The sequence below is a fragment of the Pleurodeles waltl genome, chromosome 2_2 (assembly GCF_031143425.1).
Source record: "Pleurodeles waltl isolate 20211129_DDA chromosome 2_2, aPleWal1.hap1.20221129, whole genome shotgun sequence".
NCBI classification, from domain to species: Eukaryota; Metazoa; Chordata; class Amphibia; order Caudata; family Salamandridae; genus Pleurodeles; species Pleurodeles waltl.
This window is the reverse complement of record NC_090439.1, coordinates 784,059,658-784,081,627: the sequence shown is the minus strand read 5'-3', so window position 1 is coordinate 784,081,627 and position 21,970 is coordinate 784,059,658. Positions and strand designations below refer to the sequence as shown.

At 46.7% G+C, this 21,970-nt stretch overlaps 1 protein-coding gene across 1 annotated transcript in view; it reads right to left on the bottom strand.

Annotated features, from left to right (window-relative positions):
- ZBTB10 (zinc finger and BTB domain containing 10) overlaps window positions 1–9,048 on the bottom strand; it is a 264,270-nt gene extending 255,222 nt beyond the window's left edge. Inside the window, exon 1 of the mRNA XM_069220405.1 lies at window positions 7,433–9,048. Coding sequence (XP_069076506.1) covers window positions 7,433–8,152 — 720 coding nt within the window. The 5' untranslated portion in view covers window positions 8,153–9,048. The remainder of the gene's footprint in view (window positions 1–7,432) is intronic.
- Window positions 9,049–21,970: the final 12,922 nt, after the last annotated feature.

Sequence of the window (21,970 nt, the reverse complement as noted above, 5' to 3'; positions counted from 1 at the left end):
AAAAGCAGGTAAGTGATTTTTTTTTTTTATAGCCTATGATACTCTTAAAACTCGCAAATTCTGAAACTACCAAATGTTCAGAAACTTCAAGTTGATAAAAAGGTGACAGTTTCGGAGTACATCAGGCACATTTTTTACTGTTTTTCTTACAATTTTTCCACGCTTCCGATTTCATTTATCCCCACAGGGTCAAAGAGTCCAGTCACTCTGCCTCGTTTTTTTTTTTTCTTGGTGCCAAATTGAACAAGCATTTGCAATGCAAACAGGCTCACGTTTGCTTGAGCTCGAGCAATTAGCATTGTAATCACCGAACCGGACTTTTCTTGCCACATAAATTGAAAATTAAAAATAAAACAGTTTCACATAACTAACTGGACTTTACTTGCCATATAAACTGAAAAGTTTCACATAAAAGAGCTGACAGCCGCCATCAGTGCAAAGAAGACACACAAACGGAAATAACAGTTCACTCGTTGCGAAACCTATCGGCAAAATTGCAATTATCTACATAACCGGCAAAAGTGCAATTAACTACGTAACAGGGTCATTGTCATTCTGCCAAGCGAGATCGTGCTGCGAAAAGAGAGAAAAAGTAGTCCACAACCCATACGGGAAACAGCGAGCCTCGTATGTTTTCAGTACTTGGTCGCTGCGCTCGAGGAGGGCTCACCGCCGGAAAAGGTACGACGTGTGCATGCCTTCCACTAATGATAGCAAGCAGATTTTAAAAAGCAGGCCCACGAACCAATGAAAGACACTGATGTGACATGGGCGTAGTTTGAAGCCCAAAGAGAGAACACGGAACTGAGCAATTTGCGCTCGCCTGTACAAATGTTGCCAAATCATGACTTCCATGATATATTGAAACAATTACGTGAAATGCTCAAATGTGATAGCTAGAACTTGTAAAAAAATTCATACTCATCTTATTTTAACTCTAAAATACAAACCATTTTTAGACTTGTAGCATTATTCCTGAAAAGATTAGTAATTGTTATGCAATATGAATAAATTCAGAGGGATAATGTCCCTACACTCTTTATTCGACAGCACTTAATGTAAAATCAATAACAAAAATAATACTTAGACAAATGGCACTTCCGTTGGAAGCAAATTGTTTTTTAGAATATAGAAAAAAATACTATTTTACACAGCTATCAAATACTTGATGAATAAGTTCCAAATATGTTCCACATTCGCCACTCTGTTACTCCTATGGGACACAAACCACTTGTCTATGGGACTGAAAAGCAGAGCCCTTAATGATGATCTTCAATTATCTTTCTTTATAAGTACATTACTCGACCTCAAAAAATAAATTAATCAAATCAGAAGTAATCTTTAAAGTTAAAAAGGCAAAATACAGTTAACTGAAATGTCCAAATCTAATATAATAATAATATAATAAGTACTCACATGTTTCTTTTCTTTTAGTCGTATACACAACTTTTCAGTTTGTTTATTTGTTGTCAAAGAAGTAGCCAGAAAAAGTACACGAAGAGCAGAAAACCAACCATTCTTAGGTGTTCTCTTCACCCCTTCCATCTATTCATCCATCTAACTGACCATACCTTCACCTTTTAAGTCACTCATCAAATCATACCTTCTTCCTCTCATGTTTTCACCCACTGATCCTTTCGCTCTTACTTTCAAGTGTTTCACCCATTTGTACATTTTTCCGTCCTTCCACCAATTTGCCATTTCACTCTTCTGTCCCTTCATTCATGTCCAGCACTTCATCCTTTCCCTCTTCCACTAATCCATTCTTTCACCCTTCCACTATAGCTCACGTTTCCTCCCATTTCTGAGTCTTCTCCCTTTCTTACTTTACCCAATGATTTTTTCTTATCCTTTTCCTTGTTTACCTTTCTTTCTAATGTTCACTTTTTCCTATGTGTACTTCGGGATTTTCCCCTCGTTATCATTCTTCCTTCTTTTACTGTGCACGTCACCCCACACACCTGTGTCGTGGTTTTCCCCAAAAGTGATAGAAGATGGCCATTCAAAAATAAAAATGTTCCACACACAAGTCACCAGCACATAGGACTAATGCGCAGCTTTCGCTCAAGCTCCTATAGTAAGCTTGGGAGTGAGGTGGAGGGGAGGTTAATTTGTTAAATCTTTTAACACTGTAATGGTGACCAGACGTGGGGTCACAGTCCTAGTTATGTGCAAAGTAAAATCACAGGGCCGAAGGTCTACGACTAGTTTTGAAATTGGCACCCACTACACTAGGAGTATCAATTCTGCTCACTAGATATTACTGTGCATGAAATTTCCTCAAAGCCATACCTGGAGGAATATGTGGTGGGAAAAAATTTGCAGTATTGGCAATACCGTAAACAAACTTTACTGCAAAAAAACACAAGCGTAATAAGGGGAGGCAAAAATTAACCACATACTGCACACAAGCAGTTTATACATGGGTGTTTGGCACACATTGTTGTGCAGCTTTGAATCAGCCTTTGGGAAGAAACAAAGAAATGGTCCCCCTGGTAAACCCTGGGCAAACAAGGTTAAAAGGCGAAGAACTGTAAGAATCGCGTCATTCCAAGTGAGTGGCGAATGTAAAATCGGATACAAAGTCTTATAACATTTGGGGGAACAAACGCAGGCAAAGGGTCGTTTTTTAATGTTACTTTCGCAAATGCAATAGTTGGAGGAGTGTGCAGAGGTCACCCCTACTATGTGGTAAAAAAGAATTTCCCTGGACATTTATTTTCCCCTCATTCTACTGCGGCACTCGAGACATGCAAGTCGGATACCGAAAAACCAATGGTGACTAGACTTATGTGAAGAAGATGGTGGATACTTGACGCCACGCGTGACGGTGCTAAGGTAATACGTCACTGTCTATATACTTTTAAGCATTCCTATAGGCGTGATGGTGGGGAAGGCACTTCTAATCTAGGGCCAAGCAGGCATCTCAATGACAAAGGTAAGGTCACATGAGGTAGTCATCAGCAAGTGGTAGCTTTCCTTTGGTGATGGAATAAAGAGGTAGCTAAAGGTGCATCATATTTCGGATATTTCCAATAACAGAGGCACAGCCTAAGTGGAAAAATTCATTGCATAAGTGGAAAATTGAGAAACACAAAGCAGGTATTATCAGCCGAGGTACCTAAACACAACAGTAGACACACTAATATTGAAAGACAATACATGGGGTCAGCTACAGATCTGGACCAAGTCTTGTGGAGAAAGAAAAATTACTGCTAGCCAAGTTGGTGTACTTATTGTAGGGGTGTGGAATTCCTATAGACCGACGTCCAGGTGATGTTTTCTTTGTCCTTGAGACAAATAAGCCCAACCCCCGTCCAGCACAAACCCTTTGGCTGCCAGTTACAGGGAAGGAAACTGTCTGCAATGGAGGTAATATTTGTGTCTACATGTTAATGCTGTTCAAAACTTGTATTTATGGTTCTATAATTCTAAGCCTTTATCATTAGGGTGAGTGCTCTTATTAAAGAATGTAAGGTCACACTGCATTAGTGAGTGTGGTTTCAGTAAAAAAAAAAAAAAAAAAGAGTATATACACACTTTTTGAACGCTCAACAATATGAGGCCAGGCATAATGGTCCCAGAACGCAGCAAGATTGAGGATTCTTTGCTTTCAAAATAAAATCTTCAGAAAAAAAAAACAAGTAGGAAAAAAATGTTCTGCTAAATTACTGTGACATTTTAGGTACTATTTATTTGAAGCGTCAATTAGTAAAATGTGTTGACGCATACTAGTATTTTCAAAAAAAGGAAAGAGCACTGTAACCATTTTCAACAATATTATGGGAAGCATGAAAATAAATAAGCACTGGCAAAGCCACCCGATCCAGTCTTTTGGTTTTGTCAATGTGTGTCTTGTTTTGACATGGCTTTTGAAACATTTTATTGTTGTGGGGGCTGCCAGGCCCTTGCCATTGTAACAAACAATGGCAAAAAAATAAAAAAATAAAAAATCAGGTCATATGGTCTTAAAAAGCACACACTGCCACAGTACTTCCTGGCACTAAATAAAACTAGTTTGTGTTCCAATACGCTCCTTATGGAACAGCAGAATGTTATCACCTCAAAGCTAGTACATAGATTGTTAAAACAGAAATAGAATTGTAATAAAAACAAAATATCTTGGTTAAAACGCCAGACCTAATTAGGGGCTCAATTCTTTAAGAAAGTCACAAAAGTGCACCCATTGTATATGTCTTTGCATTAGTAGCTTTCGTGAATGCACAAGAATTTACAGCAGCAGACCAGGAAATCATACTCCTAGAAAAATATTTGTGAACTGTATTTTAGCAAGAGCAGATATAGATTTGCTCATGCAAAAATCTATTGAGCACGTACATGTTTACTTTCCCTCCAATCACTTTTTCCCTTCAACCCTGGAAGAACTTCTACTGCCTTTTTCAGGAGTAAATTTCCAACATTTCTCAGTAGGGGGGAAAGACTAGTAAAAATCCTTAAAACATGCAAGTTTGTAGGTCTAAACAGACCCAAAGGCATTCCAGTCCTGGAACTATTGCTTACTTCTTCCTCCAGCCCCAGAATGCAGATCTGCGTAAAGGTGGCAAAATAAAAAAAAACTGCTATAGTGGGGCTTAAATTGCAGGTATTCAAGCCCTATTATAGTATTACCTCTGTTATAAATCGGAGATGCTGCTAACAGAGCTCTTCCTTAGTGAAATGACTGCCATAAACTGTCACTACACTAAATGGCACCAAAGGGGCAAGTAGACTTTTTACAGGGCAAGTAGATTTATGAAGCAACGTGTCCCATGGACAAGTATTTTGTTAATTTCCACACCCCTGTATTGCCTGATCAAGTGGGTCTTGAATTCCTTCCTGAATTGATGGAGTACTGGTGATCCCCTGCCTGTCCGTTTAAAAAAATAATAATAATAATAATAATAATAATAATAATAATAATAATAATAATATGGGAGCATAGCATTAGAAAACTTTTTTTTTTTTTTATCTGATCTGTTTACAGTCGAAGCCTACCTGAGCTGTGCTGTCTGGCTGCTTATGACTTTTGTGGGTATTCTGAAAGCTAGCCTGAGAATGCATTCCTCCCACTGCTGGCAACTGGCTTTGTAACTAAGATTTTCTGGCTATTTGTTTTTGGCTGTTGAGCTTCAGTTCGTCCCTTATGTAGTTCCAACCTTGTTTACTGTATTCTTACACACTCGCTTTCTGTACACAGGGCTCTTAATCTTGTTCTTATCTTGTCACATTTCCTGTGCATTCAAAAACAGAGGTCAAAAGTCAGCCTCCATCTTTGGAGGGAGCTTGGTGTTTGCTTTTCCTTCTCCAACTTCAAAGTGAGAGAATTTAGGTGACAACCCTGCTGAGCAGCCATGTGAGTGGGGAGGGTGTAAGATTTTTTCCCCTAGCGCACACAAAAAACAAACATGTTTCAAAATACATCAGTATAAACTAAGCACATTTTTTGTGGTTCTGAAGTGTAGTGGAAATCTGAATATGTTAATATGATTGAAACACAAAACCACCAGGTGATGACATTTGCACAAATTGTTTGTACGTAGTAAAAACCGTATCTCGGTATAAATGTAATGGACCTTTCAATTGAAAATGTTTGGTCTGTAATGGCAGTGTGCTACCACACCATGCATACCCGACACTACGCCACTCCACTCTATGCCATTCTACGACATGCCAGTACACCATTCACTCAATATGCCACTCCACTATACGCCCCACTCCACTGTCTCCCATGCCAACCTACCCCACCTCAATCTACCCCCGACCCCAATCCACTAAAATCAAATCTACCCCACTCCAATCCACCTCAATCTATCCCACTCTCCCCATCTACTGTAGTTTACTACACTTCACTCCAATATACCCTAGTCTAACCCACTCCAGCCACCTTATCTATCACACTCCAGCATACCTGACTCGCCTCTCTACCCAAATCTAGCCCACTCCACTTCCATCTGCCCCGCTCCACTCCAATCCACCCAATTCCAATCCACCCAAATCGGCCCTAGTCCTAGTCCAATTTACCACTCCCATCTTTACCCCACTACAATATGCCTTTATCTACTCCACCCTATTCAATCCCAATCTACCTCATTCCATTCTAATCTGCTGTACTGTCAAAATATATATATCACTCAACTCTCAACTCCATTCAAACCTATCCAACACCACTCTGATCTACCCCACTCCAAACCCACTCCCCTCTACCACACTCCATTCCACTCCAATCTACCACTAGCCACGCACATCTAGCCCACTTCAGGCCAATCTAACCCACACCCTCAATGCACCCCACTTCACTCCAGACTAAACTACCCCACTCCAATGTACCCCAATTTACTTCATTCTAATCAACTCGACTCTAGCCCAGTCTACTCCACTCTGACTCCACTCCAACCTAAACTACCCCACCCACTCTAATCCACCCCATTCCATACTACTTTAATCCACCCCATCTACTCCCCTCCAAGCCACCTAATATACCACACTCATATCTACTCCACCCAACTTAAATCCACCCTACTATAATCCACTCAATCTACCCCACCCCAATCTAGTCTACTATAAATGACCCAATCTACCCTACAATAATCCAATCTTCCCCACTTCAATTTACCACACTCTGCTCCAACCTACCCACATCCACCCTAATTCAACCTACCATACAACAATCTACCCAATCCATCCTAATTCAACCTAACTCACAACAATCTACCCAATCCACTCCGACTCCAACCTTTCCTATATATCTCGTTCCACTCTACCCCAGTCTATCCCACTCCACAAATGTTTAGCTAGACTAACAGCAGCCACACTGTAGTACAACATGGCTAAAACATTGCCAAAGCCAGCAGATATCATACAGGCAAGACATCTTCCCTTTGCCAATGCTTGCCGTTACCTGGATCTCTAATCTGAATTTATAACTGATTAGCACTTTCAGAGATATACCAGTTCTCGCACAAATAACAAGTATCACACAAACACAAGACAGTATCAGTTTGTAAAGCGACCACCGCTTAACCTTTGGCTAGACAAGACTGAAAGGCAAGCCTTAATGTTGGCTATCAAATAGGTCTATTGGACATTGATGTGCGTAAAGTGGGCGAACAAGGCCGCAGATGACATCGTGATTTACGAAGCTTCGAGGATGGGGCGCACATGGCAGGTCTAAAGCTCAAATTCTTGGGTGAAAGTAAGATGTCGAATAGTGTTAGGTAACTCCTCGGGTCGTGTGGAAGGGTCGTAAAACACCGTGGTCAGCGACAGTGTGACATGAGGCCATGCTGTATATGGGGCGGGTGCTTCGAGTTAAGACAGATGACAGATGAATATTTACATAACAGGTCAGTCTCCTAGAAGGACGACTACGGAGATTGAGCCGTGTCTCCAACACCCTTGACACACAATGGAGGATGCAATACCCAGCACCTACCTGTGAATCAGGATCCTTGAGTCTGTGCTCGGCGGAAAGGTGGTGCCTCAACAACAGTGGTCGCTTGTAGTTGCGGGTGCCCTTGCTAAGCTCGTCTCGCCCTCCGCCGTCCTCTTGACGGCACCAAGCACAACTCATAAGCCCCGTCTCTTGGCTGAAGCGCAGCCACGGGAACTCCCGGAGCCACGAGTCCTGGAAGGAACCGGCGTGCAGGCCGTGTAGCAGCGATTGCGGCCTGGCAGGAGCCAGAGCCCGGCGCCGCACCGGCTGCTCCTCTGCTGGTTCCACGTCCTGCGCCTCGGCATCGTCGCCACCATCCCCGGAGGGCCTCCCACTGAGGCCGCTCCCCGGGCTGCCAGCCTCGTCTTCCTCGTCATCATCATCGTCGTCGTCGTCTTCGTCCTCGTCGCTGCTGCCGCTACTCAGAGATCCCCCGTCCTCGGCTTCCTGTCTTGTACGGCCGGCCGAAGGCGCTTCGGCCTCGTCGTCCTCCTCGTCGTCGTCGTCTGGGCCCTCGGGCTCCAGTTCCACCTCAACCTCCTCCCGCAGCCGCCCGTTCAACTGCTGCGGGGGCCAAATGGCTGGTTCTTCCACTGGAACAGCCACCACGGCCGGTGTGACCTCGGCGGCGGGGGTAGACAGCCCGCTGGGCCCGCCAAGGCCACTGCTGCCCCCGCAGCCCCTGAACGCCAGCGTCCGGCGGTTTCGTTCTCCCGACATGTTGTCCAATCGCTCAACGGTCGCCCTGAGGCTCCTGCCTCCCCTTCTCACCGGCCGCGAGCCCCTCTACACAACGTTCGAGAATCAGAGCCCCAAGACCGCACAATGGGGAGCCCCCCCGCCGGAGCGCGCCAGGGGGGCAGTGTCCGCTTCAGACAGCGCAGGGGGGGTCCGCGCCGTTCTCCTCCCCCTCCTCAGTCAGCAGTATTCGCTTTAAGCCCCCCTCGGCGCGCCGGCGTCACCATCCCCCGCGCGCCCCACTCTTCCAACACTAGGCCTCGGCCAAGGAGGTCGCGGATGGCAAATGAACAACGGACTGCGCCCACAATGCAACGGGGCGGCTCGAGCTGGCCGGGTTGGGGTGGTGGTGGTTGGGGGGAGGAGGCTCGCGCTGGGAGACGGGGGGCGGGGGGAGCACAGCTGGCGAGTGTCAGGTTCTGGGGTGTGGGGCGCCCTGCACGCGCACACCTCCCCCTGCGCCCTGACGGGCGACGCACGGGGCCTCCGGGGCCCTGCTGCTGGGGGATGTACCGCCCAGTCCGGGGGCGGGGGGGCCCTTCTCCGCTGCCCTTGTACCCCGCAAGGCACCCCGGGCCGGCGGTCCGCCCTCGCCGCAGGGCTTCTACTGGGCACGGCCTTGGTGTGAACTCTGTCATGTTGGCGGCAGGTGTGTGGAAAAGGCATGTCCTGCAGGTCTCCTCCTCCCTGTTCTGCCATGTAGGGCACCGAGCCCAGCCCTGTGCCTCCAGACCTGCGCAGGTAACTCGCCCTGCAGCCCGCACAACGGGCCGCCTGTGCAACATACCAGCACCGCGACTTGCAGCGCGCCTCTGAAACACTAAGGAGACTGTGACACTGAAGGGTTAACTTGCTGCCTGACTTACAGTCAGAATGTAGACATCCCAGCATGCATTTCTCGTTGTAAACAGCATACGGGAGCAATGTGTGGATAGAACTAGTCGATAGAGTTCGCTCCAAAAAAGGGAGGCAGACTCAGGTGGTGTGAGGAGCTGCTTATTTTTAGCCGCTTGATGGAGAAATGACTGCCTTTCGTCTTTTATTCAGGGACATTGCTTGCATTGATAACATTTTCAGCAGATGTTTAATTAACACGTATTATAATTATTGCTGTTAAATCGTGGACGTTTACATTAAGGAAGGCAAGTTGTGATGTTATAGTATGGGACATGTACTGTGAGGGTGCAGAGTGCACGCACTTTCTGTTTCAAATACTAGAATCCACAGCGTTTTGAGATTATGCAGGTGCATGATACTCTTAATATTTCCGCTCTACGTGGTTGATTTTATTTAGAGAGTCAGAGAGGTTTCAGGTAACTGTAACCCCTTATAGAGCATAGTAGTTATTTGTCGTTTTTTTCACAGGTATTTTGCATAATTATTCTAGAAACACATGCTTCCTTATTATGTGTTAGGTGTAGTGGGAATTTCCACATGCCAGGGTCAATAGCAAATAAATTTACAGACTCCTCTGATCACGTGTTAAAAGCCAGATGTGTTTTTTTTTATTACGTGTCAAATACAGCATATTTGTGGACCATATGCGCTATTTATCGCGGCCTTGATTCCGAGCGAAGTTGCTATTTATTGCACCTGATGGGGAACAATACCACAGGGTTCATTATTCATCAGATGCGATAAAAAGAACCTATAACACATTTTGGGGAATACCATGCGGATTTTGATGCCTACTGCACCAAAATCCGTTTGGCACAGTCGTTCCCTACACTTTCCCCTACCCCCCAGTTATATTCTGCCAGGTTTTACCTGTCGAAATATAACAAAGGGTAACCTATTTAATGCACCCGATGATTACTGGCTTCGATAAGTACCACCCAGCTGTAAATACCAATCCCTGAGCAAACAGGAGTTTATATAAGAGATTTGGGCCTGCATATGATCTTCCCACAAGCAAAAAATAAAGCATGTGGTAAATAACATCTAATTAGAAGTATGAAATGTCATTGAAAACCAGTGTAAAATACCCTCAATCAAAAACAGGTTGTAACGATTCTGGACAGTGTAGAGAATAAAAGAGACGCTGTAAAACAATGCAAACTCCTAAGACCAAAAGAATAATGCAAAAAACACTGTGCATGAACTGTTTGAGCTAAGAAAATATAATCAAACACCTGCTCCCGGGGCAAGACCTACATAAATAGCTATCGCTAGATAAAGCTCTAACAGGTTGATTGCAGCAGCTCATGTTTCCATTCCGCGGTACCGTGAATTCAGCTCTGCTAGATGACTGTCATGCTGTGCCAGGTCCATCAGAGTGGAAAGGGAGCACAATGCCTGACATTCCAGCACCCAATTAGCTCAGATGCATTTTATATGCATGGTAACACTTACTTCATTTAAAAGTCTTTCGTTTTCACCATGGTTGGTGCAGCAAGTGCTGTATATCACTAGACACGTGTTTCATCATAATTGTCTATCAGTAGAAAGTAACAAGTTCATTTTAAAGATGCTGGGAAGGCTGCTCATAGGCTTCTGAGATCATTGTACCACTCACTGTTTGCAGGTGCATCACACATCAGCTCACCAGCTCAAGGGAGCCTAATCAAAGGAGTAACAGAGCCCGCTGCCTGACATCCCAGCACCCAGTTCACCCAGATGCATTATCGTAAATGAGGTGCATGATAACACTTCAGTTAAAAGACTTTTGTTTTCAGTATGGTTGGTGCAGCCATGGCTGTTTATTACCAGGCAGGAGGGGCGTGGCTTGGGACTGCAATATGGTAGACACACAATAGAGGAGCTTCTAGCCGGGTCCAACACCTAGCATAGGACCCTTCAAGATTTCTTAAAGGCACCGGGTGGTGCCGTCTTGTCCGAACTCAGGCAGGGGCATAGTCGCTGCTTACTCTGGGTCGTGGCTGTTGTCTGATGCTGGGCCCCTAGGCTGCGATACAGTTTGATGGGATCCCCCTGCACCCCCCGTGGCCACAGGTGCTGCTAATGCCCTGAAGACCACATGGCCTCCCTGATGAAACCCACCTTGACCCATTGCTGTGGGTGTCAGCCCGCACTGCAGATGGACCTCTGTTAGACCTGACTCCGTTGGGTGCTATCCCCCAAAACATTTTGCCTTCACTCCTCCTGTCGTGCAGAATTTGTATTTTGTTAGTTTTAGGAGTGTGTTCACTTAACCATGCAAATCAGTGCTAAAGCACTTGAGTTCTCTCCCTAAAACATTGTACAATTGGCACTTAGGTCAGGTTGAAGTGTATTTAAACAGTTGGACACAGTTTTAAGTTTTACATGTCATGGTAGTGAAACACTCTTTAATCAGTTTTTCACTACTGCAAGGTCTACCTCCTCCCATAGGATAATATAGGGCTCCCTTATTACATTGAATACATGACAACTTTTGATTAGGAGCAGGCTGCAATGTCAAGTTTGGTCTTTAATTATAATAATTTAAAACCTTTATCGGTGAAATAGATTTTAAGTCAGAATTTTGAAAATGCCACTTTTAGAAATTTGGCATTTTTTGTCCTAACCATTTGGTTGTTGCCTGTATCCTGTCTCACTTGACTAGGTGTAGCTGGCAGTTGGCCTTTGTGTATTCCTTACAAACAGCATCACAAAGGAAGACTGGGTGTCAGTAGAATGAGCCATCCTGAGCTGATTGGAGGGACAGATCTGCCACCTACTACAATTACATTTCAAAGTGGCTTTTACAGCACACTCTGCCACCTACTACAATTACACTTCAAAGTGGCTTTTACAGCACACTCACAAAGGACTTCACACTAGTTTATTGTCACCCTTGACCCCCTCAGAGCCATGCCAGCAGAAGGAAGAAAATTCCAAAACTTGATGTGGGGGATGAAGTCTAGAAACTTCTCCCACAACACAGTTTGCACCAGATATACATACTGGACCCTTAGATCAACTCTGTAGATCACTTTTGAACCTGCGGAAGACTCAAAGTAAGGACTACTCTGCTGCTGGAAGGACTGCCCTGCTGCAAGATGGACAACCCTGCTGCCTGAAGAAGGAAGAATGGACCTGCTGCTTGAACCCAGAACCACCAGTGTGACTCCAAATGCTAGCTGACTGGCCTCCTATCTGAGCTACAAGGACATAAGCTTTAAAGACTTGTCCTTCCGCTGCCTAGACTCAACTGGACCTGCCTTCTGCTGCTGGCCACTGCTGAAGTAAGTCCTGATTCCCAAGACATGCCCCCAGGTCTTGGATCCTTGACTGGCATCAAAGTCTATACCTCCTGGTCCAACTGTGGGTTCCATCAGAACCGACACAACACAAGTTGGTGCAGGACGTTGCATCGCAGCTCCTAATTAGCAGGCTTATCGTAATTGATGCACTGCACATCTCGACGCAGAACCTTGTATAGCAGCATCTTGCAGCTCCTGAGTGGTGGCTACATTGGAACTGAAGCAACGCAACTCTACACAGTACTTCGCTGCTGCTGATGGGCAGCCTCATCCAAACTGATGGGACCCAAGACAGTGCGACGCAGAACATCACATCTTAGTCCAAATAGAGCAAGGTACATTTCCCAGCCAGCCAAACTTGGTCCTATAAGCCGCCCGCACTCCACTGTGGTCAGCTTGAACTTGTGACTTTGTCCCAGTATGGCACAACCAGATAACCCCATTTGGTGCTTTGCACTTTTTGGCATTACTTTTATCCTAGATTTGAAACTGTATATCTCAAGTTCTACTGATTTGATTTTCTTTTTCATACTGGCATACTTTTATTTATTAAAACTCACTCTGTTTTTCTACATAGGTGTGGGTTTTTGCTTGTGGTGTGTTTTCACTTTATTACTGACTAAGTGCTGTATAAATACTTTACACATTGCCTCTAAGTTAAGTCTGACTGCTTTTGTGCCAAGCTACGAAAGGGTTAAGCACAGGATAATTTAGTGACTTTTTCTCGTTCACCCTGACAAGGATTGTGTTTGTTGCTTGAAGTGAGTTCAGAATCTCCCACTCAATAACCTAATTTTTCACAGCCTCCCTTGCCTAGGGCCGCTTATACGTTGGCTGCAGGACATTTATGAATCCCTTGCGGTGCTGTGGAATGGGCTCAATCTGCGGGCCTTGCTTCCTGACAGGGGCCTGCTACATTAATTTCAGCACTTCCAGCACATCACAAGGTAATTGTATATAAGGTAGGCAAAACCCTACATACATACACATATAAGTATTACTATAACTTGAATTTCTATGGTTTTGTATGGGTAAAACATCAACATAACTATAACATCCATGTCCCTACAAAGGCACCCCGTTTCACTCATGAGGAGTTGCGGTTCATGGTGGAGGAAATAGGAGAGAGCCACAGCTGTTTGGAGCACAGATACAGCAAATCTCCATTACAAGGAAGATGGAGCTATGGCAGAGAATCGTGGACTGGGTGAACACCATGGGACAGCATCCACCAACAAGGGACGGCATCAGGAACAGGTGGAACGACCTACGGGGGAAGGCACGTTCCATGGCAGCAAGGCACCAGCTCGCCATCCAGAGGACTGGCAGTGGACCCTCACCTCCTCCCCCACAGCTGACAGCATGGGAGCAGCTAGTCTTTGCAACACTGCATCCTGAGGGACTCACTGGAGTTGCCAGAGGACTGGACACTGATGAGTCAATATTTGCTACTTAACCCCCCATACCTGCATGCTCTACCACCTCTCACCCTGACACCCATCACTCTACTCCATCCTACACAGTGCACCAACACAAACAACAATCCCAAATGCCAAGCCCTGCATGTCATACTTACTGCATGCCCATCCCTCCCAGCCCTACAAGCACACCCAGCTCCAATGCATGCACAGCATGGAAAAATAACAGTCCTACAATGCATCACAATACACAAACGAAGGTGGCAGGGCAACAGCAACAATAATGGGGAAACTTGGGATGTCGAATATGTCACAGACATGTAGCATAATATACATCTTACATCCCCACAGGTGCCCCAGCCAATCCCAGCGGCGAGGAGGTGCCACGGCCACCCAGTCTTCCACCAGAAGATGCCCCCAGTGATGACAGCAACTCTGGACTACTGGATCTGGATGAACTCCCTGGCCCATCAGGGACCACTGGTCAGTCGGATACCCCAGCCTACACCCAGTCCACCACAGAGCCTCTCCCATCAGTATCCAACACCACAGAAGCCACCCAACGGCCCCACACCTCTGTCCACAGGACACGTCAATCAGCAGTGTGCCCACCTGTACAGGGACCCCAGTCCACACCTCACAGCCAAGACAATCAGGGTTCTGGGGTCAGTGGCAGTGGGCACACCATTCAGGGGACACAGGCACAGGGCGACAGGGACACACGGAGGACAGCTGTGCGCCAGGGGGAGGACAGGCAATGGAATCGACTGCCCAGGAGGCACTCACCCATGTCCTGGGGTCTTACCAACAATCCCAGGACAAGATGGGTCAGGTGATAGATGTCATGCAGGAGGAACACCACCAGGAGATCAGGAAAGAATTGCAGGCCCTCAACACCACCATGGTCTCCATTGCAGGGGTGCTGGGTTATATAGCCAAAATAATGATGTACTACATAGCACACTAGTGGGCCCCTACCACTAGCCAGTCAACTGAACAACCCTCCACATCTGCTGCAGCCAGTGCACAGGAGGCCCTGCCACAGGACCCACAAGCCACCAGCATCCCTCCCCCTGCAGAAGGTGAACCAACCCGCAAACGTTCCCTGTGACCCAGACAGACACAAGAGACACTTGCGAAGACCAAGACCACCGCTAGGAAATGAGACGGTGACAGGGTCACAGTAATGGAGGCTCGCAGGCGATATTGTAGTACATGTGGTTTATTAGATTTTGTATGACAAATAACAGTTCTATAGTTCTTTTCCTTGCTCTTCATTTTATTTCTCTTTGCTTTTCTTTCTTCTCGGTGGTCTCATGTGGTCTTCACCCTCTTCATTCTTCTTTTCCCAGATGGTGACTCAGGAGGCGCATGGGGAGAAAGAAGAATCCAAGATTGTTGGTGGATAGGTAAGTATTACTACTGCGCTTTTCTCTTTCTTCCCCTGGCCTGTCTGGCTCTCCCCTCTTTTCTTTCTTTTGTATCTTCTTTCTCTTTCTTGCTGGTTTTCTCTTTCCCTTTCTGTACTTCTTTCCTGTTTTCTGTTTTCCTTCCTTTGCTGTCTTCTTTCCGTCCTTTTCTGTCTCTTTTCTCTTTGCTTTGCTGTCTCTTTTCTCTTTGCTTTGCTGTCTCTTTTCTCTTTGTTTTTGTATATCTGATGAGACTACGCTCTACTTGGTATTGGTTTTCTACTCCCCTGGAACCCATTAGCAATTATGTATCAAAATCCAAAACAGAAACAAGAGCAAACAAAAATAAATAAATCCTCAACACAATTCCACTACCCGTACACAGGATATCATATAGCTAGGGTGTTTACTCCTTTTCACCCAGCAAAACAAAACAAACAAAAAAAAAACAGTCTTCAAGTAGTCAGCTTTCCCTCCTCCCACTGTTCCTGATTGTATCTCTCCCCATCCTGTTACAGGACCGTACCTGACGAGGCCAGGCTCTCCCCAGAGCGTGGCCAGTCTGTTTGCCTCACCGCATCCTGCTCGTCCCCCAGGGTGTCGGGAAGGTTGTCGGGCTGCTGCCTTCATTTTTTCCCTGGTGCCGGCGTCTTCTCCTCTGCTCCGCTCCTTAGTGGGGTCCACCCACCGGTGCCGTCACTGCCGGGATCTGTCGACTCACTGGTGAAGAACGAGTTGGTTTAAAAACCCCTCCTGTGGCTGCTGTCGTCACCTTGTTGGCTGGTAGGAGGTTTCCATCTGGGTCACCCACTCCAGGCCTGATGTTGCCCCCGGGGTACTGCTGGGCCGGATCTCCAATGGTCAGCCCAGCACAGAGACCCATCTGAACGTCCCCCTTGTGTTCCACTGTGTCCCCTTGCCTACTTTGAAGTGCCACTGCTCCCCTTCCTATGTCTCCTTGGGCACTGGACCTGTGCTACAAACAGACTTGTCCAATATCCTGAACTTACCTACCCCATCACCCCATTCCATTGCACTATTCCTTCCAAATGTATCACTTCAATAAACACCCTTGAACACAACTTGAATGATAGGGCTTTATCTGAGAAAAATGTGCAATGTTTTGAACTGTTTCCTCTTGTGCAATTGTCCTGAACTTTGTGATTCCATCCAAAAACTGGCCTGTAGCAGTTTGTAGTCATCACATCAGTACACAGTTGTAACCACACCAACATCTGTAAAATGAGAAGGCATAGGTGTCAGTCAGTTGGGATGCTAAGGAAGTGACTGCCATCATGTACAGCCACACAGAAAAATAATTAATCAGAGGAATGGTCAGTGCCACTGTCTTACCTGTGTGTCATTGGAAGTACTGCTGTATAACTGACGTCCTGTTGTCCACATCCTTATCCTCTGCCTCCTCATCCTCACTGTCCTCGGGGTCCACTGCTGCCATAGGAGCATTTTCACCCCCCTCCACCTGCAGATAGGGCACATGTCGTCTGATGGCCAGGTTGTGCAACATGTAGCATACAACACCTCTCTGGCAGACCTTCTCAGGGGAGAAGCAGAGTGATCCACCTTTCAGATGGAGGCATCTGAACCTGGCCTTTAGGAGACAGAAGGTCCTCTCAGTTATTCTCCTGGTTTGCCCATGAGCATCATTATACCTATTCTCATTCCCTGTCCTCGGATTCCTTACAGTGGTTAAGATCCAGGACAGGTTTGGGTAGCCAGAGTCACCTGGAAGAAGTGAGGGACAAACATTAGCCTTGCACAATGGCATAGGGGATGACGCCTGAAGCCATACGCTGACATGCATTGGGTGGGGACTCATGCTCACCTATAAGCCACCCCTGTGCCTCTATAGTTGTGCCATCACATGTGGGATGCTGCTATTCCTCAAGACAAGGGCATTGTGCACCAACCCAGGTTACTGGGCAGTGACGTGGTGTAGGAAGTTGGCTCTGTATATACTATCTCAAAGTGAGAGATAGTGTGCACAGGGTCCAAGGGTTCCCCTTAGAGGTTGGTAGTGGCAAAATTAGATAATACTAATGCTCTATTTTGTGGTAGTGTGGTCGAGCAGTAGGCTTATCAGAGGGTAGTGTTAAGAATTTGTTGTACACACACAGGCAATAAATGAGGAACACACACTCAAAAGACTTAACTCCAGGCCAATAGGTTTTATTTAGAAAAATATATTTTCTTTATTTTAGAACCACAAGATTTGAGGTAAGTACATACAATGCAAGGTGCTTCACACAGGTACGTATAGGATTTAAAACAGTAGTGCTCACAGTTTTGGTTAAAATGGCAATAAGTTATTTTAAAAGTGGACACAGTGCAAAAACAACAGTTCCTAGGGGAGGTAAGTTTGGTTAGGTTTCTTAGGTAAGTAAAGCACTTACACAGTCAATCTCCTGGGCATAGGCAGCCCACCGTTGGGGGTTCAAGGCAACCCCAAAGCCACAGCAGTAGCAACACAGGGCCAGTCAGGTGCCAATGGCTACTGTCCTTGAGGGTGGCTACACCCTCATTGTGCCTCCTCCCTGTGGGGAGGGGGCACATCCGTATTCCTATTGGGGGAATCCTCCAAAACCAAAATGGAGGATTTGTAAAGGCAGGGGGCACCTTAGGGGTTGTCCTGACTGGTAGGTGACTCCCCCTTTTTTTCTCATTATCTCCTCTGGACTTGCCGCTAAAAGTGGGGGCTGTGCCCAGGGGGCGGACATCTCCACTAGCTGCAGTGCCCTTGGGCATTGTAACATGAAGCCTGAGCCTTTGAGGCTCACTGGTAGGTGTTAAAGTTCCTGCAGGGGGGAGGTGTTAAGCACCTCCACCCAGTGCAAGCTTTGTTCTGGCCTCAGAGAGCACAAAGGCTCTCACTCCATGGGGCCAGAAATTCGTCTCAATGGCAGGCTGGCACAGACCAGTCAGTCCTGCACTGAAGGATTAGGTAAAATACAGGGAGCATCTCTAAGATGCCCTCTGTGTGCATTTTTGTAATAAATCCAGCACTGGCATCAGTGTGGTTTTATTATTCTGAGAAGTTTGATACCAAACCTCCCAGTATTCAGTGTAGCCATTATGGAGCTGTGGAGTTCGTTTTGACAAACTCCCAGACCATATACTTAATATGGCCACACTGTACTAACAATGTCTAAGAATAGACTTAGACACTGTAGGAGCATATTGCTCGTGTAGCTATGCCCTCGCCTGTGGTATAGTGCACCCTGCCTTAGGCCTGTAAGGCCTGCTAGAGGGGTGACTTACCTATGCCACAGGCAGTATTTTGTGTGCTTGGCATCCTGAGGGGGATGCCATGTTGACTTTGCCTTTTTCTCCCCACCGACACACACACAATCTACAATGGCAGTATGCATGTGTAAGGTGAGGGGTCCCTTAGGGTGGCACAACACATGCTACAGCCCTTAGGGACCTTCCCTTGTCACGGGGCCCTTGGTACCACTGATACCTTTTACAAGGACTTATCTGTGTGCCAGGGGTGTGCCAATTGTGGAAACAATGGTACATTTGATAGAGCACTGGTGCTGGGGCCTGGTTAGCAGGGTCCCAGCACACTTCTTAGTCAAGTCAGCATCCATATCAGGCAAAACGTGGGGGGTAACTGCAACAAGGAGCCATTTTCCCACACGTGGGAGTTGCACTGGTCAGCAAGGCACATCATTTGCACATTGCGTGAGTGGAAACCCTTCTGATTCCTGAACACGTGTTCACTGGCCCGCGGGGGGGGTGAACAAATGCTATATGTGTTCCATCAGTGGCCCCAATAACATTTGGAAAATGTTCCATTGCATAGAAACCTGCCTTCACGTTGGTCAAATCATCCACTTGGGGGAAAGCGATGTAGCTGCACATGTGTTTGACCAGGGCAGCCAAAACCCTTCCCTACACTATTGATAACATTGGCTGTGACATTCCTGCATCCAAGCCCGCTGTCACTTGGAAACCTGCACAAGAGGGGGAATCCCAGTGGGTTGACAGATATCGGATATCAGTTCAGGCTCCAGTTTAGCACACAGCTCTGTGATTGTGGCCCGGCCCAGTCTATAGTTGAGTATAATGTGCTTGTCCTCCAATGTAGCCAAGTCCACACGAGGTCCGTACGTGGGGGCTTGCTTCCTCCTCCTATCCCTCTGCAGTGGTAGGGACACAAGAGTGAGAAGGGAGTGACAAACTGAACAATGTAACTACCACTTAAGTGTCCATTGACCATGTATGTATCTGGACTATGTTAATGGCAATGTATGTACAATTGACAGCAATGATGCAGTTTTCAATCTAAGAATGTTGACCTGCACCATAAAATGGCGACCGCCTGTCCTGTATGTAGGGCCAGGTGGAAGTGATGTAACTCGGCTGGTGTTGGGCGTTATGGTGGAAGGCGGTCTTGCACCGCTGTGCCATTCCTCTTTGGCTAACATGGGCCTCTATGAAGTACACTGTCCAATAAGGATCACCGGCGGCGGTGACAGTGTTCCCCTACCGTGGACATGACCACCATTTTCTGACTATAACCTCACTTCATTCCTGACTTTCCACAGGACAACACCTCCACTTCGTGTGCTGCTGTGACCTGTGTCTAGAACCTGCCATGGCCCGTGTGGCGGGGGGAAGGGCCCCTGCCTTCACTTCAGAGGAGTTGAAGCACCTGGTGGATGGGATCCTACCCCTGTATTGACAGCTGTATGGGCCTGCAGACCAACAAGTGAGTACACCATGGGGACGATGCATGGAACAAGGTTGCATGGAGATGTGTGTGTGTGCTGGCAGTGTGTCGTTTGGGTGGGGGGGTATGGCTGGTGGTAGTGTACATGCAGGGCTCCAGGTGATGTGCGTGCCTGATGAGGGGAAATGGTATTTGTGGGCTATATGTATGACAGGCTGGATTGTATGGTTAATGGTGTCCTCCTTTCTGTGTTTCCTCCGCAGGTCCGCACCCATCAGAAGAAGAGATTGTGGCGTGCCATCGCCAAGGACGTGCGGACCCTGGGGGTCTATAGCAGGCGGAGCACCCACTGCAGGAAACGGTGGGAGGACCTGAGATGTTGGGCCTGGAAGACCCCAGAGGCCCAGCTGGGGATGGCTTCCCAACAAGGAAGGGGTGTCTGTCGGAACCTGACCCCCCCTAATGGCCTACCCAGAGATAAATGGGCGCTTGAGGGCAGCACAGCAGCCAGAAGGGGGTGAGTACAGTGTGTGTAACACCCATCCTTGTTGCCTGGCATAGGTTGCTGGTGGTGGGTTCCAGTCAGTGTGTGCCCCTTAATGCCAGCTCATACATTGCTGCGTGGTCCAGCCCAGGGTAAATGGGTGAAAGCAAAATCATGTTAACTAGCTAGGTGGCATTCCATGTCAGCCAGGGCGTAGTAGGTCCCAGGTGGGGTGCAGATGGCGGTGGTTGGCTCTCATCTTGCTCTGGTACCTAGCCAATGGAATGCCAGTGTGGTGGTTAGTGCTCAATCTTGGTCCCTGTGTGTGATGGTAATGTGTATGCCATCTGTGGTGTTGGTGCTGTAATTGGCCCAGTGTTCCCTTTCTCTCTCTCCCCACCCCCCAATTTTCTTCTGTCATCCTGTCCATGTGTGCCTTAGCATCATCTGGCGGAGGTACAGGGGCACCGGCGAGTGAGGAAGCTGCAGTCTGTAGGAGGCTGGCCTGGCTTATAGTGGGTACCTTGTGGTACTTACACCTTGTGCCAGGTCCAGTTATCCCTTATTAGTAGAATAGAGGTGTTCTAGCAGCTAAGGCTGATAGAGGTAGCTATAGCAGAGCAGCTTAGGCTGAACTGGGAGACGCAAAGCTCGTACTGTACCACTTATATCATATATCACTATATCACAAGAAAACACAATACTCAGAGTTGCTAAAAATAAAGGTACTTTATTTTAGTGACAATATGCCAAAAGTATCTCAGAGGATATACTCCCTTAGGAGGTAAGTAATATACACAAATTATATGCACACAAACCAAAAACCGGTAAGTTACAGTTAATAAAGTAGTGCAAACAATGTAGAATCACAATAGAATGCAATAGGGAGAAATAGGCCTAGGGGCAACACAAACCATATACTCCAAAAGTGGAATGCGAACCACGAATGGACCCCAGGCCTAGTGTAGTGTGTAGAGGGTCACTGGGAATGTTAGAAAACACTAAGGGTGTCCAAGATACCCCACCCCAAGACCCTGAAAAGTAGGAGTAAAGTTACCCTACTACCCCAGAAAGACAGTAAAGTCGAGATAGGGGATTCTGCAAGGGCAACAACTGACTGCAAAACACTGAAGACAGATTCCTGGACCTGAGGACCTGTAAAGGAAGGGGACCAAGTCTAAGAGTCACGCAAATGTCCGGGGGGGCAGGAGCTAGCAGGATCCCAGTGACACATATCAAACACACTGACAACATAGGGTTTTCACTATGAGCACTGGGCCCTGGCTAGCAGGATCCCAGTGAGGCAGCAAAAACACCCTGACATATACTCACAAACAGACCAAAAGTGGGGGTAACAAGGCTAGAAAGAGGCTACCTTCCTACACAACCTCCCCCCCCCCCAAACAAAGGATAATAAGGCTAACCTTGGCCAGTTGAGTCTTAATTGTCTAAGTGGTGATAAGTGGAGAGTAGCTCTGTAATAGATTGGTTACTCCCTTTATCATCCACTGTATAATTACTTCCCTGTGGGGATGTGAACCACCCTGATTGAAGTTATTTAGCTAGCCAGCAATGTGAAGTTATATTTTCCCCAGGCCTAGTGTAGTGTGTA